At 39.3% G+C, this 12,460-nt stretch overlaps 1 protein-coding gene across 1 annotated transcript in view; it reads left to right on the forward strand.

Annotated features, from left to right (window-relative positions):
- MRC1 (mannose receptor C-type 1) overlaps positions 1-12,460 on the forward strand; it is a 113,581-nt gene that overhangs the window by 9,712 nt on the left and 91,409 nt on the right. Inside the window, exons 2-3 of the mRNA XM_016189657.2 lie at positions 4,725-5,126; positions 9,165-9,338. Of these exons, the coding sequence (XP_016045143.1) occupies positions 4,725-5,126; positions 9,165-9,338 (576 nt within the window). The remainder of the gene's footprint in view (positions 1-4,724; positions 5,127-9,164; positions 9,339-12,460) is intronic.

Here is a 12,460-nt window from a genome sequence, read left to right on the forward strand (position 1 = left end):
TTTTCTTTTATCTATTCCCTGAGACTTGTTGAGCAACTTTTAAATTCTGAAAAGAGGAAACTAGAATGAGGACTGTGTCAGAAACAAAGTCCCTCTCCTCATGGAATTTATATTCTAGTAGAGAACTAAAGATAAAACAAAATTGAACAAATTAGAAAATGAGTGTTTTTCTTTTCTTATTTATATTTCATTTATTTATTTATTATTGCATAAAGAAATAAATCTAGAGAGAACCAGGAGCCAGAGAGGGAAAGAGAAAGAAGGACATCTGCTTCACTGCTTCTCCACTTGTGAAGCTTTCTCCCTTCAGGTGGGGACTGGGGCCCGAACCTGGGTCCTTGCACATTATAACATATACACTCAACTGGGTGTGCCACTGTCCAACCCCCAAATAGCTATCTTTCAAATGATTATGAATGGCATATAGAAAACAAAATAATGAAATTAGCATAGTCTGCTCACTAAGGAGTGGTTAGGCTTTAGGACTTTTAAGACCGTTAGGCTTTACACTGTGGTTAGGCTTTAGGACCTTTCCAAGAAACAGGAACTTGGAAGGTGAAGTTTCTTAGGTGGAAATAAGCTTGAAGAGTTTGAGGAACAGAAAGAGCTTTAGCTGGAAGGTGGAAAGTAAGGAGGTGAGGACAGAGGGTTTGCCAGACGAGGTCATGCCCCTATAATGATGATGGTTGTCACATTTCCTGTATGCCACATTCCATACATGAAGGGTTTACATTGGAGAGGTAGTATAAAAAAAAAGTGTCTCCCCAGTTTAGATGATTTCTCTAGGAAGGATGAAGAGAAAGGAAACAAATCACTTCTTATGCATTCAGCCAGAACTTAATGCCTGCCCATCACAATTAGCAAGCAAGACTGAAAACAGAAAGAAATCTTGCCTTTTTCACTTAGCCAGGTGGAAGTAGCCCATTGCACTAAGAAAGTTTTGTAATTTGGATTCAGGTGACAAGTAAGTCTCATGTCACACTCTCTTATATATAGTGAGTAAAATAAATCTGTTATTTGGAGACCAAGTTTATTTTTCTTGACGACTCCATTTCAGAGAGAACCAGAGAAAGACCATGGTGAGTTGGTCTAGGGTAGCAACAGTGGAGAGAGAAAGAATGAATTAAGATATAAGTCAGGATTCTCTAGGAAGTCAGAACTGGGCATGTATGTGATGTTTGTGATCTCGAGTATTCACTTAGAAATGTCTAATCTGGAGGCCAGGCGGTAGTGCACCACATTAAGTGCACATGGTGCAGAGCGCGAGGACTGGCTCAAGGTTCTGGGTTTGAGCCTCTGGCTCCCCACCTGCGGCGAGGGGTGGTGTCGCTTCACAGGCGGTGAAGCAGGTCTGCAGGTGTCTATCTTTCTCTTTCCCTATCTTCCCTCCTCTCTCAATTTCTCTTTGTCCTATCCAGCAACAACAATAACAAGGGCAACAAAATGGGAAAAATGGCCTCCAGGAGCAGTGGATTCATAAGTGCAGGCACTAAGCCCCAGCAATGACCCTGGAGGCAAAAAAAAAGTCTAATCTAAATATACCTATGTACATACACTACATCTCTTCTATCTATATAAAGAGATTTGTATTTATTTTTAAAATATTTTTATTTATTTATTAATGGATAGAGTGAGAAATGGAGAGGAGAGAGGGAGAGAGAGAGGGAGAGAGAAAAAGAGACACTTGCAGCCCTGCTTCACCGCTTGTGAAGCTTTCCTCCTTAAGGTGGGGACCAGGGGCTTGAACCTGGGCTCTTGAACACTATAATGTGTGCACTCATCCAGGTGGGCTACCACCTGGCCCTGAGAGATTTATTTTAAGGAACTGTCTGATATACTTGTGCAACTGACAAGTCAAAATTAGCAGGCTGGAAACTCAGGAAAGAGATGATATTGCAGCTTAAGTCTGAATACAGTTGAAAGGTAGATTTCCTTCTTCAGGGACCTCAATTATTGTATGCTTATTTTCCTGAAGGCTTTCTGCTGATTGCATGAAAGACCCACCCACATTATGGAGGGTAATCTGCTTGACTCAAAGTCTACAGATTTAAATATTAACCTTATCTATTTTAAAAAAAAAAGCCTTAGAAAGAGCATCCAGACTTGTGATTGTGTCAAATAGGTCTGGGTGGATGGTGATACCAGTCATGATAAGGAGAAAACTGGAACTTTGTTCACTAGATAAAACTATGTTTATAATAAAATTAAGATAAAAATATAGGTAGAGATTAAGTACATATACAAGTGCACAGACAAAACTAGGTGCCTGATATAGTGTTCAGTTTTTTTAAAAAAAAACTTCTGAAAGAGGAACTAGATGCACAAAGAATTTCAAGTACGTCACCTTAAGTGACTGGTTACCAGTTGTCTAGATGATTAAATTTGAAAGATCAGTAAATACAGTTTCATAGAAAAAAAGAAGAAAAGAAGAAAGGAAGAAAGAAAGAAAGAGAGAAAGAAAGAAAACTGTCTGAGAGATGGAAAATATGCCTAGTAGGAGAAAAATTAAGTGCAATATCAAATTCAAATTAAGTATGAGTGAGGGCAGGAAGTAGCATAATCTGGTTGAGCACACTACCATTTCCAAGAACCCAGGTTTAAATCCCAGATCTCTACCCACAGAGGGGTAAGCGTCACAAACAATGAAGGAGTTTTGCAGGTGTTTATTTCTCTTTTCCTCTCTGTATCCCTCTCCCCTCTCAATTCTTCTTTGTCCTACCAAATAAATAAATAAAGAAAAATAATATGGGTATTGTGAAAAAAAATAATAAGTGTAAAGGGCAGTATAGTTAGTCTATAGGTATAGATGATAATTTTTCCAGAGCTTATTATTCCTTTAGATGAGAGGAGCCTAGATTTATATTTATGTGTAGTAAATTATCTATGACTTAAAATTTTTTAATTATCTTTGTTTATTGGATAAAGACAGCTAGAAATCGAGAGTGAAAGGGGTGATAGAGAGGGAGAGAGACAGACACCTGCAACACTGCTTCACCACTTATGAAAATTTCCTCCTACAGGTGGGAACTGGGGGCTTGAACCTGGTTCTTGCACATTGTAACATGTGCATTCAACCAGGTGTCCCACCACCCAGCCCTTTCTGTGACTGTTTTGAAAACTTGTTATTTTCCTATGTCCTGTGTCTTGCTGGGATTAAAACACTATTTTACTACATTTTCACTTAGTTTTGGTGTTGGGGATCAAGTCCAGAGTCTTATACATGTTAGCCACACACTCTGATGTTGAGCTACATCCCGTATGTTGAAGCTGAATTTTCTTGCCAACGTACATATTTATTCATTTTTGTCACACAGGGACACAGGTAGAAACAAAATGAGATCAGACTGCTGGACTTTGGGTAGATGAGGGTAGTTGCATAGTTAACAGATAGATGCCAGTTCCAGAAAGATCAGCAGAAGCAGGTGTTCTAAATTCACGCTCTGACAAGTTCTGATTACAAGAAATCAAACCCACAGAAATGAGGAACTCAGGCAGAGACTTAAGTAGGAACCTAGTTTGAAAAGCAGTCTTGAATGCATGAGGGATAAGAGCAGAAACATGAAGCACAGGGGAAAAAATCTGTAGGAAAAGATCCATGACAGGTTCTAAGCTGATGATCTCAGAAATGATGTCAGAGTGTAACTGGGGCTGGTCTCACAGGAGATTGGAGGATGGTCCTTAGAATTTGTCTTGTGAAGGACAATGAAAAACTCTACTAATCACACTGTTATGACTTTGCTTTACTCCAGTCGGATGAGTTGATTAAAAATAATGAGCTCGTTTAGTCACACTTTCAAACATTCACAATACCACCAGCTCATTTTGAAAGTACTTCTTAAGTAAAAGGAATTTAGTAAAACTCTTTAAGACACACTTAATTTATATTTATATCATAAAATTAAAACAGAATTAGTTTCATTTGTTCTTTTTTAAAGATTCATTTATTTTTATTATAGAGACAAAGAGACATAGCATGAAGGAGAGTCAGAGAGAAAGAGAGACAACTGTAACTCTGCTCTGCAGCTTGTGAAGCTTCCCACTGTAGGTGGGGACTAGGGTCTTGAAACTGGGTCCTCACACACAATAACAAATGTGTTCTACTGTTCTACCAGGTGCACCCCCGCTCAGCCCCTCTAGTCTTTAAAAAGTAAACAAACAGGAAAGAAAAATCTTTTCATGAATTTAGTTTTGATTCAAGGGAAAATATGCTTACCATTTTTTTTTTTTTTTGCAAGAGGAAGTCAGTTTTGCTAGCTAGCAGCTATAAGCACAGGTCATTGTATAGATTTATTTACGTTGCCAGTCCCAAATCACAATAATATGTAATTTATAAAATTAGTTTCATAACTATTACCTTGAATAAAGGTGATTTTTCTCCCTTCTCTAGCTTCCATGTTTCCTCCAGTACAACTTGTATGCATTTAAGTCAGGTCTTTGCATAAGTTTCACCCTAACAAATTGTCAGTAAGAAGACTTGAAGATTTCTGATTGATAACAGCCATCAGCTCCCCAAGAACCCCCAAGAACCCCTCAGGCCATTCTCTCCAGCTTCAAGAGTGTCCAGGAGGTAGATGGATTAATCCAGGCACACTCAAAGTCATCTCCTTTATCTATAATCATAAATATTTAGAGGAATGGGAATTTTGAGAACTTGGAACCTAAATTAATCTGGTCACATGTATCTACTTAAGCATCCTGCCTTTCTTTTCTTCTTCTCTTACCAGACTCCAGGCACTTTTTAATATATAATGAAGACCACAAGCGCTGCGTGGAAGCAGTAAGTCCCAGCGCTGTCCAAACTGCGGTTTGCAACCAGGACAGTGAAGCTCAGAAGTTTCGATGGGTGTCTGAGTCCCAGATTATGAGCACTGCATTTAAATTGTGCTTGGGGGTGCCGTCAAAATTGGATTGGGTTCCTGTCACCCTTTATGCCTGTGACTCCAAGAGTGAATTTCAGAAGTGGGAATGCAAAAACGACACACTTCTGGGAATCAAGGGAGATGAACTGTATTTTAACTATGGCAACAGACAAGAAAAGAATATTATGCTTTACAAGGGATCAGGCTTGTGGAGCAGATGGAAGGTGTATGGAACCACAGATGATTTATGTTCTCGAGGTTATGAAGGTAAGAAGCATGTTGTTGTTTTTCCCTATTCTGTATAATTTCTCTCATAAGCATATTATTATTAAATGTGTACTATTAATGCTAGTGAGATGATTATTAATATTGTGAAAATTATTATAAAATCACAAATATCTAAAAAAAAAAGGAATGGTAATCAGCTACCTTCTATTTTTTTAATATTTATTTCATTTTGTTGCCCTTGTTTTATTGTTGTAGTTATTATTATTGTCATCATCGTTGTTGGATAGGACAGAGAGAAATGGAGAGAGGAGGGGAAGACAGAGAGGAGGGGAGAGAAAGACATTTGCAGACCTGCTTCACCACCTGTGAAGCGACTCCCCTGCAGGTGGGAGCCGGAGGCTTGAACTGGGATCCTTACACTAGTCCTTGCGCTTTGCACCACCTGTGTTTAACCCACTGCACTACTGCCAGACTCCCACTACCTTCTATTTTAAAGTGTGTGTGTGTGTGTGTTTTCTGAGAACATGACAGTGAATAAGCGCAGTAAAAATCTGGAATAATACTTCATAATTTATAGTTAATGAGACTACAAACTAGAGTGTCTTTTAACTTTTGCTAAGAATAGCACTCTTTTCCAGTTCAGGGTGCCTAAAATAAGCTCAGTGTTCTTTGAAATTTGTGTTTCTAAACATTTTAGATTCATTCTGTCACTTTTTGAATGTAGAGAGAATAAAATAGTAAAAATATCAGAAAATCTGTGGAGTTAGTTCAATATGTTTTAGGATGATAGTAGCATTCGTGGGATAGGAAATAACTTCTTACTATTTGTTTTTTTAAGTTCTTGACAGTTAAAATCTAGTATTGTTTTATCTTGGTCAAAAGTAATTCATTGAGAGCTATACAGGAAAAACAAACAAACAAAACAAAACAAAAAACCCAAGAATAAATTTAAAAGAGTTTGAAGCTTTTTATAAAGACTTGTTGAGCAGATGGTGTTGCAGCCACATTCTAGGTTGGCATACTTGGTTATGAAGAAGTGTTTTCTAGAAGGACTTCAAAGTCAGAGAAAGAGCCAGCCTTTTAGGACAAAAGATTGCCTATTCCCACAGTTATTACTATTTTTTAATGTTCATAATCTTTATTTATTGGATAGAGACAGCCAGAAATCAAGAGGGAAGGGGGAAATAGGGAGGGAGAGAGACACCTGCAGCCCTGCTTCACCACTAGCAAAGCTTTCCCTCTGCAGGTGAGGACCAGTGGCTTGAACCCTAGTTCTTGCTCATTGTAACATGTGTGCTCAACCAGGTGTGCCACCACCCGACCCCCGAGCTCGATCCCCCACAACACATGTGCCAGAGTAATGCTCTGGTTCTTTCTTGCCCTTTCTCTTTCTTTTTTTTTTTTTTTTTTCCCCTCCTCCAGGGTTATTGCTGGGCTCGGTGCCTGCACCATGAATCCACCGCTCCTGGAGGCCATTTTTTCCCCCTTTTGTTGCCCTTGTTGTAGCTTCGTTGTGGTTATTATTATTATTATTGCCCTTGTTGACGCAATTCGTTGTTGGATAGGACAGAGAGAAATGGAGAGAGATGGGGAAGACAGAGAAGGGGAGAGAAAGATAGACACCTGCAGACCTGCTTCACCGCCTGTGGAGCGACTCCCCTGCAGGTGGGGAGCCGGGGCTCGAACCGGGATCCATACGCCGGTCCCTGCGCTTTGCGCCACATGCGCTTAACCCACTGCGCCACCGCCCGACCCCCCGCCCTTTCTCTTTCTCAATACTCGTGAATATATAAAGAAATCTTTAAAACTTTTAAGCCCTCCATGATCTTAAAGCATCATCATTGGAATACACTTTAGAATTAAAGAGAATGCAGAGAAAGTATGTAGAGAGCATCTTTCCAGAGCAAATGGGAGCACAAACTGGCAGCATCCACATTATTTTAGAGTAATAGCACCAGAACAGGGCTGCCTGAAAGGTCAGACCACAAGAGGAAGCATAAATTGACATGATTTACTTACCATGAGTATATGAATCATCAACAAAGTAATTGCAGTAGAGCTTGATTCTGTAGCTTCAGTCATGCTTTGGCTAACTTAATGAACAGTACAGTGAGCCCTTAGGTGGTCAGACTAACTTTCTTCACATGAATGGGCATCTCAGGGATCAGTAGTGACATAATTATTTCTGAATCCAGCAGTTTCTTCTATAATATATGATCTGAAAGATTGCTCTTTAACATAGAGGACCCAATATCAGAATCACATTTTATTTATTTATAAATATATATTTACAGAGTTGGAGAGAGAGTGAGAGAGAGAAGGGGTGGGGAGAAGAAGAGAGAGAGAAAGAGACTGAGAGAGGTCAGAGCACAGGGTCAGCATATATAGTGCCAGGAATCCAGCCCAAGGCCTCAAGTATGCAAGTCCTGTGGTCTGACTACTAAACAGCCTCCTGGTCTGCTAGAATCAACATTTGAAAGTCAACAATCAGCCAATTGAGAACAAACTTATTTTGAGATAATTACAAATAAATTTAGTTTTTCAGGAGGATTGAGCACAAGGAGTAAAGCAAAAGGTGAGAAGTTGAAAACTTAACATTTACTGTGATTTTAGTATATGTTAGGTATCAAGACTATACTTTCAGAGATGACTTCTATAGTTTGCTAGTATATGTTAGGAAATGTGCTGCACATTTCATAAACTTTTTTAATCTTAATGACTAAATGTCTTTTAAGAACTGTTTACAGTCAGAGCATCTGCAAATCTGAAGAATAGTTAGTTAGAAAAAAAAAGCAAAAGAAAAAGAGTTCCTACATAGGACAAATTCTGAATATCAACTGGTAGCAAGAAGCTGTATGTTTCTATATGGAGGGTTATTTTCTCCCCAAGAAAGGATTCTTGCAGTGATTAGAGATATGAAACTCATTAGAGAATTCAGCTTGGTTTCAATCCTCTGCACCACCATAAGCCAGAGCCAAGCAGTGCTCTGGTAAATAAATAAAGAAAGAAAGAATTCAGCTTGATGAATGATTTAGTTGTCAAGGGAGACTGAAATGTTTGTAGTTCTTTGGCTTAGGAATGATTGTATATTAGGTCCAGTTTTCCTTTTTTTTTTTTTTTTTTTTTTTTTTTTTTTTACCTCCAGGGTCTTAGTGCCTGCACTATGAATCCAATGCTCTTGGAGATCATCTTTTTCTCATTTTGTTGCCCTTGTTATTGTTATTATTGCTATAGGGTAGGACAGAGAGAAATCGAGAGAGGAGGGGAAGACAGAGAGGGGGAGAGAAAGATAGACACCTGTAGACCTGCTTCACTGCTTGTGAAGCAATCCCCCTGCAGTTGGGAAGCCGGGGGCTCGAACTAAGATTTTTGTGCTTACCGCCGTGTGTGCTTAACCAGGTGCTCTACTGCCTGGTCCCCCTAGTTTTCCTTTCTAAGTGAGCCTAGACCTTCCCATTTTGATCTGTTTGAACTAATTTTTTAAATAAATATTGATTGTAGGTAGTATCCAGTGTTCTTTCTATGATGTGGATTAACAAGTTAATGCGTAAGTCTCCATGCTTCTTTATAATTCTTATTGAGGGACTCAAGTAGAGAATGGTTTGGCAGGAAGTAGTTAGAAAAGATTTTAAGTATTGACTTTGTGCTTGGGTTATGCAGCAGTAAGGTTATGTCCAACTTAGAGATTCAATAATTCTATGATTTCAACCTACAGGGAGGAGAGTCTCCTCTCTGTTTTAGGAAGAATGCAGAAGTCAAAGCTGATGTCAATAGAATGGAATACTTGTGCTTTGCAAGAGGAAAGAGGAAAATCTGTTCCAAAAGAGAAATGAAGATGTACTAGAGTTAGCTTTAAATATAGAGTGCTACATACATCCAGAAAATACCAGGGTTCAGAGAGCACGTGGCAAAAGGGAACGTTTTGTATGAGGATACCACTTGTGATCAGAGAAGGGAACTTCCTTCCTTCCAAAGGTCTTTAGTTGGATAATTCATATTCAGAAGCATCACTCAACTTCTTCTTCTTCTAGCGTTTGCCATCACTCAACTAAGTCCAAGTCACTGTTTTTCTTTCAGCCATGTACACACTAAAGGGTAATGCAAATGGAGCAACTTGTGCATTTCCTTTCAAGTTTGAAAACAAGTGGTACGGGGACTGCACAAGCGCTGGGAGATCAGATGGCTGGCTCTGGTGTGGAACTACGAGAGATTATGACACGGATAAGCTATTTGGATATTGCCCACTGAAATGTAAGTCATTTTATCATTTAAAAACCTGGCATGTCACATACAATAATGGAGCAATAAGATGTGCATTTATCTTAAACATTTCCCCCCTAAAGTTGTTTCACATTTATTATCTCACCAGACTTGACTACTAACTACCCTTTGCAGATGCCACTGGATAGGACAGAAAGAATCTGAGGGAAATAGAGAAGGAGAAAGATAGACACCTGCAGAACTGCTTCACCCCTCATGAAGGATCCCTACTACATGTTGGGAGCAGAGGCTTGAGCCTTATTTTCTAAGACTTGAAGGAGAATTATACTTTAATAATTCCATATATACTTAGTAGTAGATGTAGGCATGCCATTTCCCAATCCTTTCAATAAGGAACACTTGAAACTACAGATATGAAAATATCAAAACAGTAAAACTATAGATATTAAAACAAGGTCACAAGCAAGTGGTTTGGTTGGTGAAGAGATATTATTGGGTCCTGGATTTTGTGTGCATGAACTGAAAGGAGTTCCTCACTGTGAAAACACTTCTAAGAATGCTTCTCTTAAAGTTAACTTCAGAAAAGTATCATTAAATTTAACGCAATTATGAGTTAATGAAAATGGGTTATTTCTTTGCTTGAGTTTTTTTACAGTGAAATCTTACATATTATTTTGCAAGAGTGCAAAAATGGGAGTCGGGCTGTAGTGCAGCGGGTTAAGTGCAGGTGGCGCAAAGCACAAGGACGGGCATAAGGATCCCGGTTCGAACCCCGGCTCCCCACCTGCAGGGGAGTTGCTTCACAGGCGGTGAAGCAGGTCTGCAGGTGTCTATCTTTCTCTCCTCCTCTCTGTCTTCCCCTCCTCTCTCCATTTCTCTCTGTCCTATCCAACAACGACAACAACAATAATAACTACAACAATAAAACAACAAGGGCAACAAAAGGGAATAAATAAAATAAATATTTAAAAAAAATAAAAGTTAAAGAGTGCAAAAATATGTGACACTGTATTGTGTTGATGGGAAAAGGACTGAAACCTAAGCAGTTTGGGTGTTCATTCCATGCTCAAGATCCTATGAAAAGGGACTAGCAAGTAACTTACCCAATACACCACATATCTTGGTGTGCATTAGGCCCTAGTTTTGAGCCCTGGTACTATACAGGAGTACCGTGGATGATACCAGGGAAGCTCCATGGATGGTGGAGTGGTGCTGTGGTCTCTCTATTTCTCTTCTCAATAAAAGAAAATATCAAAAATGTATATAAGAAGGCTATTCAGTTATACTGCACATGTATGGGGCCTTGATTTCATTCCCATGTGCCATACTGAAGCAAAGACTCTACAAAGTAGAGTGTATGTGGTTTTGGGAGGAGGGCACCCATGCACGGAAGTGGGAACAGGGTAAAGAAAGAGGGAAGGAAAGGGTTCACTGTAATCATCACCCCATATCCTCCTCTTTATGCCAGCTGCCTTCATTTTCCACTGTAAACTTCTTTTTTGCCTCTAGGGTCAATGCAGGGGCTCAGTGCTTGAACTATGAATTCACTGCTTCTGGTGGATTTTTTTTTTTTCCATTTTATTGGATAGGACAGAGAGATACATAGAGAGAAGGGGAGATAGGGACAGAGACAGAGAGACACTCGCAGACCAGTTCACTGCTCTTGATACTTCGCCCTGCAGGTGGGGAGTAGGGGATCTCTTGCTTGGGTCCTTATACTTCCTATTATGTTCACTTAACGGGGTATGCCACTGCCTGGCCTTCTCCACTGTAAACTTGTAAATCTTTGACTTTTTGCTGCTTCAGACTGCATTCAGAGCACCTCCTGCATTCTGCTGAGGTCTAGAATTGTTGACACTGCTGTCTTACACAAGGATGGATACAGAGCAAAGCATCGGATACAGTCTGGGACAATTCTACATGAATTGCAATAGCACTGTTTACAATTCAGCTTCCAAGAACACACATCTACATATAATCACATTCTTTCATTCATGATTATAAAACAGTACAACTTACAAAAATATTTTCATTTGTCAAGATAAATCCAGAATCCCAAGAGTAATGCTGATTTTTAATCCTTAGATTTATAAACCCTAAGTATTCTACTAAAATGTAACTTGATTTCTCAGTTCTCTATGTTGTAATTCCCTGCTATGTGCAGTCCCTTGTTCTAGGTGAAGATCCACAACAACTTCCAGGCTTCTCATTCACAGGTATATTGCTTTCCATCCTTAAAATGCAATAGGTGTCATCGCCTCTCTCAGATAAATATTTAGAGGCTTGATTCCATTGATGGTTTATACATGTCTGAGCTCCATATTAGAAGCCTTTTGTCTAAACACAAATTGAGCTTACCCCCTCACCCCAATAGAGTCATATTTGCTTTGTAGTGATCAAGGGAAATCTCCCTTTCCTCAACAGCTATGGTCTTGTTATGGGGTTTATCTGGGTGACAGCTTTTTTGGAATCCAGCTATTAGCACTTTGCACTTAGGTTGTGTTGACAAAGGAGTGCTAAATGCATGTGTGATTAAAAAAAAAACGACTTGCTTATTAGTGAGAAAGAGGCAGAACCTGGTATTTACAGTGCTGGGAATCAAATCCAGGACTTCTACCTACAAGTCCATAGTGCTCTCACTGTACCATCTTCAGGCTACAACATCTTTATGATTTAATAAATCATTAGATAGAGGACAAAGGGTCGATAATTACAACACAGAAAACTCATACCACCAGCCTGGATTAGTGAAGCCCCAGTAATAACCACACACCATACACACACACATACACGCACATGCACATGCACACACACACACACACACACACAGGTTGTGGCTCACCCAATAGAGCATACATACATGTCTACATGTATGTGGAACAATTTAATTTTCATTTTAATCTTTATTTATTGTTTATTGATTTAATAGTGATTGACAAGACTGTAGGATAAGAGGGATACAATTCCCACCACCAGCGTTCTGCATCCCATCCCCTCCATTGGAAGCTTTCCTATTCTTTATCCCTCTGTGGGTATGGACCCAGGATTGTTATGAGGTACAGAAGGTTGGAGTTCTGGCTTTTGTAATTGTCTCTCTACTGGACATGGGATTTGGCTGGTCGATCCATATTCCCAGCCTGTTTCTATCTTTC

This window comes from Erinaceus europaeus, chromosome 6 (assembly GCF_950295315.1).
Source record: "Erinaceus europaeus chromosome 6, mEriEur2.1, whole genome shotgun sequence".
Lineage (NCBI taxonomy): Eukaryota > Metazoa > Chordata > Mammalia > Eulipotyphla > Erinaceidae > Erinaceus > Erinaceus europaeus.